Source organism: Sprattus sprattus (assembly GCF_963457725.1).
Source record: "Sprattus sprattus genome assembly, chromosome: 16".
Taxonomy (NCBI): Eukaryota; Metazoa; Chordata; class Actinopteri; order Clupeiformes; family Clupeidae; genus Sprattus; species Sprattus sprattus.
In genome coordinates this window covers 24,162,635-24,174,384 of record NC_137914.1, presented here as the reverse complement: position 1 = coordinate 24,174,384, position 11,750 = coordinate 24,162,635, and the positions used below count along the sequence as shown (strand labels likewise).

The 11,750-nt window shown below is 39.0% G+C and overlaps 1 protein-coding gene across 2 annotated transcripts in view; it reads right to left on the bottom strand.

Moving 5' to 3' along the window:
- Positions 1 to 360: 360 nt before the first annotated feature.
- Positions 361 to 11,750, bottom strand: part of sdf4 (stromal cell derived factor 4) — a 28,402-nt gene continuing 17,012 nt past the window's right edge. For both annotated transcript variants that reach the window (XM_080853576.1, XM_080853577.1), the window contains exon 7: positions 361 to 2,263. In XM_080853576.1, coding sequence (XP_080709702.1) covers positions 2,087 to 2,263 — 177 coding nt within the window. In that variant the 3' untranslated portion in view covers positions 361 to 2,086. The remainder of the gene's footprint in view (positions 2,264 to 11,750) is intronic.

Genomic DNA, 11,750 nt, shown 5'->3' with positions numbered 1-11,750 from the left:
TTTAGGAAGTGGGAACACTGTTCCCTTGCGTCCTAGAACCACTACATCCCTAATACCTGATTACAACCTACTTAGAAAACTTTAGTTTTCTTTTTCAGTCCCTCTGTGATTCCATTCAATGTATCTGGTGAATGACAGAAGCACTAAGTATAATTTGACATTAGCAGTGGCATGGCTCTGTAGTTTCCTCGTCACGGACTGGCACAAGTCTGCGGCCTGTAGTTTTAGAAACAATGATCCAACTGGTCCAACCAGCAGTGCGCTATTCGGGTAACAGGAGACTCCCTTTTCAGCTGGCAAGGGTAGGATAGAACAATGACCTGACATAGAGTGGCTTAGTTTAATAAGAGTCACTTTATTTTCTCATGCAAACATATGTATTTTAAAAAGCAAAGGTAAAAATGTTCAGTAGATGGGAAAACAATTCAATTGCACTTCTTTAATGGACCAGCTTTAGACAGATAGGTCCCCCCTTGCGCTGGGTTCTGCTCATTGTTTCTTCTTGTTAAAAGGGAGTTTTTTTCTTGCCACTGTCGCCTACATGCTTGCTCCAAGAGGATCAAGCCTTAGGCTATATGTAAAGCACCCTGAGACAATGTAAATTGTGGATGGCACTATACAAGGTGTAATATTTATAAAAAGTTAGGGGTCTCTTTTTTAGCAGTGCTTGTTCATTTCTAGCTTGAGAATGTTATTTTAAATGTCCTTGATAGTAGGAAAAGGTGAAGAGGTGTTCCTTTGAGCCCATAACCTGCATACGTCTACAGAAACCACAGTTTTTGCCTCAGCTTATAGATGCAGCAAAGGAATGTCCATAGATAATCAGGAGGCCATTAAGGATGGACTTGATCATGTTTAGGAATCAATACAACACCACAACTGATTTCAGTATGTCTGTTGAGCAAGGCTGTTGCCCTGTTATAATCCTCTTAAGATTTCAAAATAATGTATTTCAGCCACAATTTTTCAAATAGGTTTCATTAGTTGAAGGGAACATGCAACCCAGAATTTAACTGAAACTTACAATTCCACAATTTATACCTTAAAAATGTTTTAGCCTTTAAAAGGTAATAAGGAAAGCCAAATATACATGGAAATGGACTAACATACCTGGTTGTAACTGAATCCAATCTTACACCCTTGGATCCCCACATCTAAACAGCAGCCTTCACAGCCAGACTGAGCAGAAGTAATGGAGTATGCAGAAATGCAAATGCATAAATGCAAATGCAAGAGAAATGCAAGTTGTTTGTTGCGTTTGCAGTTTGTACATAACTAAACAGTTGTATGCACTACTGTTCAAAAGTTTGGAATCATAGTCAAGACAGAATGATTTCTGCTTAACAAAATAAGCAGAGCAATAACAGAATAACCATTTTGTGCTTGGAAATGTGCTTTTATCAAAGAATCCTTCATTTGCCGCAAGTACAAACTGTTCAACAATTTGTCACTTTTTTAAAGATAACTAATTTGGGTATCTTTAATTTATTTTTGATGGTAAATGATCATATGAAGGACAGATTAACACACATGGTTCCCATACCTACCCAGGCTAAGCACTATTTTTGCTATTTGCAAGGTTCTGCATGCCTTTAATGTAGTTCACTCATTAGTTTAAGGGTCAAGCACTCCTTCAGCATCACAACGTTTCTTCTCTGTGATCCAAACACCTCACCTCCCTTATACATATGTCTGGCTTTTACCCCAATGTAGATATTCCATTCAAGTCATATACAACATTATCAATGTCTAAACTATATTTCTGGATAATATTAAGTTATTTGAATTGTGAATGCGAATTTGAAAAAAGGAGTTTTTCTTTAAAACTTTTGAATGGTAGTGTATACATAACTGTACAAACACAACGATTTGCAAAAAGAATAGCACAAGGTGCTGACAGCCCCAAGGTCATGGGTTCATTACCTATGGAGTGCACATACTGATGAAAATATAGAGAAGTATTGTACTGGAAGTAGCTTTATGTGCAAGTGTTTGCAAAATGAATAAACTGTATTTGTCCATGATATCCAGACGGATAGGCAGACAAATATGAGCAGAACACGGAACAGATTAGAACTCCTTGTCTTTAGAACTCTTCGTGGACATTTCGGGCATAGTCCATGAGCTTACTTCCAGTGAAGTACTCGCTGTACTTGAGGATCTCTTCTAACTCAAGATTGTGGTTCTGATTTTCATCTGCTACAGCGATCATCTGTTTGGCCTCATTCAGAGCGTTGTACTCATTCATCGGATTCATGTACTCCTATAACACAGAACATGTACAAATAATTAAAATTCCATTCTCTTATTCTGGCAATATAGATTTGACGTTACTTTGGACAACGGTGTGTAGGAAATCAGGAAGAAAAATGTTAGAATGAATGAAAGTAAACACAATAAAACCACAATATAACATAATATAACAAACATCAATGTAGAAACAAATGCAGCAGGCATGTAAGAAGCCATGTCTAAATGACCCTTACTGTTTTCGATATGTCGATATGACCAAAACAAGCATATTTAAAGCTTAAGTTGTGGGCTAGCATAATCGAATCGATCATTCATCGGATCCATGTACTCCTATAACACAGAACATGTACAAATAATGAGAATTTCATTCTCTTATTCTGGCAATATAGATTTGACGTTACTTTGGACAACGGTGTGTAGGAAATCAGGAAGAAAAATGTTTGAATGCATTAAAGTAAACACAATATAACCACAATATAGCATAATAAAACAAACATCAATGTAGAAACAAATGCAGCAGGCATGTAAGAAGCCATGTCTAAATTACCCTTACTGTTTTCGATATGTCGATATGACCAAAATAAGCATATTTAAAGCTTAGGTTATGGGCTAGCATAATCGAATCGATCCTTTCTCACAGTAAATCAGCTTTAAAATCATACTGACTTAGTTGTTGATGCTCTTCATTTGAGCCTAGTGTTTCGTCTTAAAATATGTTGCAGGATCCACAATTTGAAAGCCGTTACATTCATGCTCATCGCTACAGCTGACCTGCACTTACTTTAGGCCTGTGTCAAGGTTATAATATGGGATCTGTTCATTCTTTTGTTAAATTCTTAAGAAAACATCAGTTACTGTTTAATTCTTGCTTACATTTCTGTAAGTATTATGTATGACTCTTTTGTACCCAAATTTCACAGCTTTTAAGTCTATTGTCTTTATGTGCACCGAGTTAGAACCAATAACTGTGGGGAAGTGTTAACCCTATGACGCTGGTTCTAAAATGCGCTAACAGAGTGTGAATATTTTAGTATCAACAAGACGCAGTTTTTAATAACAAGGCAGAGACACACAGCTGTAGAATGTTGACCATTGTATTTATCTTTGCAGTGGGAGAGAAGTTACAACAACACTGCTGCCAACTCAACTCCGAGGAGTAGTTCCTTCTTGCAGCTTTTAATGTCGGTTCCTCATTTGGCGTGGAACCACAAATGTGTGACCTTTCTCAAAACACTTCTAGGAGACACGTTTTACTCTGTGATATTTCTCTAAATGTGTGGTTGTGTGTATGTAATGTATGCTTGACCCAGCATCCTGTTCTGCTTCTAGGCACAAGACGCAGTTTGCGCAGACAGCTTCAAGCAAGTTTAAACTATGATCAACAGATTTCCTAACACAGAGTTTCTAAGTGTTGCGACCATCGCGAATGAGGTTTGGTTTGCCAAGTGTTTTCTACATCATAGGCCTACTGATATTTACTACGCTGACAAATATGTTGATAAGGTCTGAAAGAATTGTGAGTGTACTCATAATGGACCTCATTCTCGACCATTTTCTTAAGTCTCTTCTTAAATATCTTCTTATAAACTTTCTAAGACCAACCCTAAGAAAAGATCCCCGTCGGATTCATGAACACCTGGAAATGGGTTCTTAAACCGCCAAAGTGTTCTTAGCTGTGCACTGATTCTTAAATTGAACACGCATTCTCGTACACTTGAATTTGCATACATAAACACCCGCCAGCTGCTTATAAGGGCATGCAACTACGTGCAGAATCTACAGAATCCACAGGCAAAGTGAAAGCAACTTGAGACTGATCAAAATTATGTCAAAGCAGAAAGCGAACACCGGTCCAGTAGAGGCAGTGCTTATTTATTCATTTATTCACATTTGCAGTGTTCGTGTAGTGCTTTTATCTATTTAAGGACGATGCCTCTTAGAATCAGGACTATAAATGTAAAATGTAATTGTTAATGATACAAATGTTATCATATTTATTATTGTTACAATTATTGAAATCTGAGGCCGTCTTCAAAATTTCTTCTTAACTTTTCTGAACTGCGTTCGAGAATGAGGTCCAATATCTCTTAACATAACAGGAAAAACTAATTTTTATGATCATTTTTTATAAAAGTGGAATGGTATTCCGTGGCAATAAGACAGGCACTATTTCTATGAATGCTTGACTATAGTTCATCAATAGAAGGCGCCCTATTATGACTACAGCATGACTTCAACTGTGGCTAACATTGCAGACTTATGACCGGGTGAGTTCGCTTCTTCTTCCGGTCTAACTACATAAAATTCATCATTCATTTTAACATCATGGAGGCACACCAACAGGGGAGCATTGGGGCCTGTGAGGCCCCAGAGGGCTCCCTAGACCCAGTGTTGTATAAAGTACTCAAAAGCCATACTTGAGTAAAAGTACAGATACGTTACTGGAAAATTACTCAAGTAAAAGTCACCTTTTAGAAGTATCTGATCTTTACTGTACTTAAGTATCAAAAGTAATTTTCTGATATTAAATGTACTTAAGTATTGAAAGTAAAAGTAAAAAGTAAAAAAAAAAAAAGTAAATGCTGTTAATAAAAAAGCAAAGGGTCAGAATTCTGAGAAGAATTAAGTTTATTCAGACTAAAATGAGCAAACTAATAAACATGGGCTGATTTGAACCCCACTACCTACTCAATACATCGACAAAGACAAACACATAGGCTACTGTATGTCTGCAAATGAAGCTGCTTAGATACATCTAGACAGCGATCTACACTTTTGCTAGGTGGTAACTAACTATCTAGTTAAGATAAACTCCACAAACAGTTATGGTTAATGTCAACTGGTATTATTACCACTTCTAGTATATAACTAGTCTCTTCAACAAATGTGTTAATGTTACAATCACAATGTTGACGTCAAAATGTTAATGTTACCGTCTGGAATTGCTCCCTGATTGACACCTGTATGCCATTGCTTTGATTATTGTTGTATCCCCTTCGTTGTTGATCTTAATGTTTTTGATATGTTCTTCCACTGCATATTGCAGTCCATTTTGCCTTGATCTGGAGGATATCGCAGATATATTACTCCAAAAAGAATCACTGACACTGACAGATATAGCGCGGCTTGTCCTCGTCGTAGCCATGCTTTTGGGTACAGACCTCAGAGTTTTGTCTGACGTAGCAACGGTAACTAAGGGGGCTTTTGCAAACGGTAAAAATCGCATTAACGTGCGCTAGGACAGCTGATTCGCCAAAGTCCCCGACTTTGGTCTCATCACTCTCATGATTATTATTATTTTTTCTAAAGATGATTCGATTTTGTAACGAGTAACGAAGGTTTCAGGGGAAATGTATCGGAGTAAAAGTATCAGTTTTCTTTGCAAAATGTAGCGAAGTAAAAGTAAAAGTCATCAGAAATGTAAGTAGTAAAGTAAAGTACAGATATCCAAAAAAACTACTTAAGTACAGTAACAAAGTATTTCTACTTCGTTACTATACAACACTGCCTAGACCCTAGGGCTAGACTACTCTGCCAGATTCAACAAAAACATTAGAACTTTAAATCCACAAACTAGGGAGGGACAAGCTAGAGGTGGACTCCAGCTGTCCAGTGTCTCTTATTCCAACTGAGACTAAGCACTGGCGGTGCGTCAATACAGGGCGCTAGGCAGGGACGTGCGGTCAGAGGAGGCAGGGGAGGCAGAGCCTCACCTGTCATTTTGAAAAGTAAAAAAAATAAAATAATAATATATATATTTATATATTATAAAATGAATATTCCTATTTCTCTAGTAATCTGTGGTATGAGTGTCATTTCTGCATGATTCCGATCATTTCAAGCTTTGTTATTATCAAAATCGCTGAATTTGCGCATTTCCAGTTCAAGAAAACAGGGACGTGCGGTGGGTTGAGGCAGATGCATTGGTGTCTATGGGCAGGGAAGGCAGTGCCTGCCCTAGGATTGCGCAATCACTCCAAACTGGGTTTTACGCATGCATGCGCAAGCATAGAAACTTTCAGTCAAGCTCAAAACGCATTGAAAAATCCCTTAGGTGAGGCAGGCAGTACCACTGCCTCAGGAAGGGAGGCGAGCGAGAGCGCACTTGTCGGGTATAGGTTCTGACATCGGTTGGTCTTCTACACTTCTACTTGACGGCGAAAATGGAACATTGTATTGCTAAGCTGAAGCAGATCTCAAAACTGGACTTTCAATCCAAACGTGAAATGAAATGTGAAATGATAAATAATGGGAGACCAATGCCGGAGCTAAAAGTTTTGCTTCACACGACGGAACAGAATGTATTGACATTTGCATTGACATTTGCATTGGAGTGTTTCACGTTTCCCAAACGGGACTACATGCGCAACACGAACCACGCTAAAGGCTGCTTCTACAGCTTCTGCACTGCCGACCAGTCCCGACCAAGATGGCGGCGCAGGTGTTTTCTCGTTTTGTCTCTGCGTTTGTTTGTGTAGATTGAGTGTGTTTATAAATGTTTGATGGACTACCAGATCGGATAAAGTTATATCTGGGGACTTAAAAACTTTTCTGCAACAGCAACATCAAGACGCGCAACAAACGCGCAACTTGGATAACACTCAGCACCATGAAATCTGTTGGCCTGCTACTCCTGTTGGCTTACATGCTGAGCTTACCTGGGGACTGTGTTCTGCGACCCGGCGAGCATCTGAATGCATTCCGGATTATTTTTCCGGGGTCTGGCACGATGGTGGTTTTGCCAAGTGCTGCTTCCCACCTGACCTTTCTCACTGCTCCAACCGAGCCCCCATTGGGGCTGCTGCCCCGACGGACGGAGACGCGACCTGTGCCCACCTCTGGTCGTGAACGGGGATCCTGCACTACGCGGTCAACAAAACCAGCAACACTCTGGATCATGCTACTCCTGCTTCTTTCAGGTAACATTCACCCCAACCCAGGACCAGAGCGGATTGAATTTACGAACCCTGACGAACTAAAAAGCAGTAGTGGCTTGCGCTTTTTGTGAACGTACGTAGCCTGGTAAATAAAATCGACCAAATTCGCTTGTGGGCAAAGTCGACGGAAAGCGACATCATTGTTCTCCCGGAGACTTGGCTTAAATCGTCGATTTCAAATAACTAGTGCAGTGCCCATGGGAATTATGCATTCTGTAGTGTTAGCAGACGTCGGTGTAGCTGTTGGGTAGTGTAATAGCAAGACATATTTGCACTCCACATACGTAGGTACAGGTTACACTGAAGTATTATTGTGATGCATGTTTCCTTTTCATTAAGAAATGTTTTAATGTTGTATAGCCTTTTTGGAGATACACCAACAAATAAAGAGATTATGTATGGATGCAGTTGAATATAGATGTCAAAGTTGCTGTCTAAACTATAAACTAAATGTCATAAAGAAAGAAATAATTTTAAATGAAGTTATGGTTGGAATAGGATCACTTCTTTATTGTAAGGGTAAGTGTAGGGTAAGAATGGTCATGCAGTTGGACTCAAATGTAGGTTCATTTTAATGAATATATGTATGTACTGTACTGTATGTATGATCCACGTCTCATATCCACAAAGAAATGCTTTTACACACGGTCCGAAATACAAATATAGTTGACATTATGTGTGTGATTCAAAGGTATACAGAGACCATAAATGGACATGCAGTTGGACTCAAATGTAGGTTCATTTTATTGAATGTATGTACTGTACTGTCCTGTGTGACTTCGATGATGCTAGCTTTGGCAGCCCACTCTCAGACAGATCGTAATCTAATTATGTCCTTACAATGGGAACACAGTTTAAATACTCTGACTGGAGATGGCGTTACTATCCCCCACCCGAATTCAGTGCAGGACTGGGAGGATAACATGACGACGTGGGCCCAACATAACTTACAGCGATATTTGCGCGTATGTCGTGGACTCCATAGCAACAGACGGGAAAGCAATGGACAATCTAAAAGCCTCCGACGCAAACGATAAAATAGAAATATCTCGCGAACTATGAATTCAGAGAGAGAGTTGTATAGAGTAAAATTCATGCGTTTTGCATATGCCATGAATAAGTGCTGTAATCACAGTTACATTTCAACCATGCTTATGAAATGAGTTTGCCAAGTTGTAAGTCAAATAAGTGCAGAAATGTACTGTAAAAATACGCTATACTAATAAACAACATGAATATTTTGATGGATTACTATTCCCTGTCTGTTAGATGACTGTACAACTCTAGACATTACTTTGAAACTTAATATAAAGAAGCTTATATAAACGAATAGATAAAATCAATCACTGTCTTAAGATTACCTGAGCAAAAGTCTGTATCTGTTCACCAAGAAGAATTTGAATGCGGACCTCCTTATCGTATCCAACGCTATTCTGAACTTTGAGTGAAGGCAGGATAGTTTTAATACCGCTAATATTGTTTGTGACGTAATTTGTGACGTCATTTCGGTGCTACGGGAAACGATAACCCATAGTGCCTACGGGAAACGGTAAAATACAACTCTCGCGAACTATGAATTCAGAAATCTTCAAAATCAAGGATGCACAGGTTCATGACATGCGTAAGCTACATGCGAAATCTCATAACTTACGTAACTACCGTCAGGGAGATACGCCCTAGACGGACAGACACACAGAGATTCCTGGATTTATAGATAGATATTCTTCATATAGATGTATATAACCTCTTCCGATCAGATCGTTTGCATAAAGGAGGAGGAGTTGCTATTTATGCTAAAGCGTCATTGAACTGTTGTTGTGTTGCAACTATATCGAAGCCAAAATGTTTTGAACTGTGCGCTATCAAACTGGACCTCCCCAACAACACACATCTGACAGTGGTGGGTTGTTACCGCCCACCTTCGGCTGTGGCAGAAGCAACTGCACTACTCACAGACTTTCTGAAGAAGCTCCAACACGAATTCGTTGTTTTAGGTGACTTAAACTGGGACTGGCTATCTACCTCGACATTAAGGGACTTATGCGATGCGCTACATCTAACACAGCTGGTACAGTCACCAACACGCCTAAATCAGAAGAAAATGGACAAATCTACACTAATTGACGTGATTCTTACAAATGCTCCATTTAAGTACCCTGCTGTGGGCGTTTCCTCCAATGATGTCAGTGACCACTGTGCAGTTGTCTGTGTAAGAAACTGCAAAGGAATTAAAGTGAAGCCACGATTTATTTTGAAAAGAAATTATAAATGTTTTAATGAGCAGGCTTTTTTGCATGACATCCATCAAAGTGATTTAAATAGAGTGTGTTATATGGATGATGCAGAACTGGCATGGGATTATTTTAGAAATACATTTCTATCTATTATTGATAAACATGCGCCTCTACGAAAATATAGGGTGAAGGGTAGGGATAACCCATGGTTTAACGAGACTCTTGCAGCAGTGATTAGAGAAAGAAATTAGGCTTGGGTTAAAGCTCAAAGGTTTAATGATGAGAAACATTGGTTGACTTAGAGTCTTAAGAAATAAATGTACTAAATTAATAAAGAATACGAAGAGTGAGCACTACTTAAACTTAATACAGGAAAACTTAAATGACCCTAAAACTTTCTGGAAACTGGTTAAATCTACCTCGGGGGATATGCCACCCCCCACCACTCCTGAAGCCGTTATAACAGAACAAGGGGAAGGGGAATGAGGGGTAAACAAAATTTAGTAGGAGGTGTTTAATGAGCATTTGTTCAAAGCAGGAATGGTGACACAGGCGGCCCTTCCAACCTCCAATGTGGACAGTGAATCCTCAACTGCCCCCACTAGCCTTTTAAATGTTTTTTTTTTTTTTACTTTTCTTACATATTGGTACATGAGGTACAAAAGGCACTTTTAAACTTAAACTGTAAAAAGTCTGCTGGTTCAGATCATATTGAGCCATTTTTTCTCAAATTAGCTGCAAGATTGATAGCTGACCCTATCTCTGCTATTTTTAATTTAAGTTTGAGCAGCGGCTCTATTCCAAATTCTTGGAAATCCGCACTTGTCCTCCCACTGTTAAAAGGTGGTGACCCTACAAATTTGGACAATTATCGTCCTATCTCCAGACTATCTGTCATGGCTAAATTATTTGAATCACTCATAAATGAACAAGTAAAACATTATCTAGCTGACCATAACATATTGAGTCCTATGCAGTCTGGTTTTAGGCAAGGACATCGTACCATTACTGCGATAACATCTGTGACAAACGATATTATTCCTGCCTTAGACAACAAAAAAATCTTGCGCTGCCCTATTCATTGATTTGTCTAACGGTGCAAACCCATGCCACCGTTGTGAGCGACGCGATTTCTAAACCCAATGCATTTCAACAGGAGCCAGTCCATTGTGACGTAGATGAGCGATCTGAGCGACGCGATCGATGAAAATTCGAACAATGTTGAAACTTATGCAAATGAGGAGCGATTTTTCCCGGAAGCGGCCAATGAGATTGTTTGGTGTCGTCTTTGACGGTTTGAAAATTGGGGACTGTATGCTATTTCCACACGCTACACCACGCCCACTCAAAGCGATGGAATTCGGTTGCATCGCGTCGCGTCGCTGGCATGGGTTTGCACTGTAAAGCATATGATACAGTCTGTCATGATCTTCTATTGCAAAGATTGAAAAGTGTAGGTTTCATGCTGTTGTTAAATGGTTCTTCAACTATTTGAGTGGTAGATCCCAATGTGTAACTATTGACAACTGCACCTCATCCTCTTTAGAGGTAAAAATGGGCGTGCCCCAAGGATCAATTCAAGGCCCCATTTTATTTTCTATTTATATAAATAACTTGGGTGTGGGTTTAAGTCCCACAAAAGTACATATTTATGCTGATGACACAATTTTATACACTTCTGCGTCAACAGTACAAGAGGCTGTGATATGTTTACAGTCTGCTTTTAACTAGGTACAAAATTCTCTTGTAGGGCTAAAGTTGGTTCTAAATGCTAAAAAGACTAAATTTATGGTCTTTACACGTTCACACAAATCTTGTAATGGCACTATTATTACCACTAATGGAACACAGTTGGAAAGGGTATCCTCCTACAAATATCTAGGAATATGGCTGGATGATAAACTGTCTTTTAGTACACATATTGAGTGCCTCTTGAAAAAACTCCTGGGCCCAAATTAGGATTTTATTTTAGACAAAGAAAGTGTTTTCCATACAAAGCAAGAAAAAGGTTGGTAGAGAGCACTGTCTTATCAGTATTAGATTATGGTGATATAATTTATATGCATTCCTCACAACTGCTATTGAATAAACTGGATGTTTTATATCATTCTGCCCTGAGTTTTAATCACAGGAACAGCAAGTAGGACTCACCACTGCTTGCTATATGAAATGGTGCAATGGTCCTCTCTTTTCATTTTCTGATTTTTACTTTGAAAGGATTACTGGGTAACTTGCCACAATACATCTCAGCACTGCTTTCTTTTCACACTAGTATATATAGTACAAGGTCAACAAATAAGTTACTATTAATCACACCCTCAGTAAG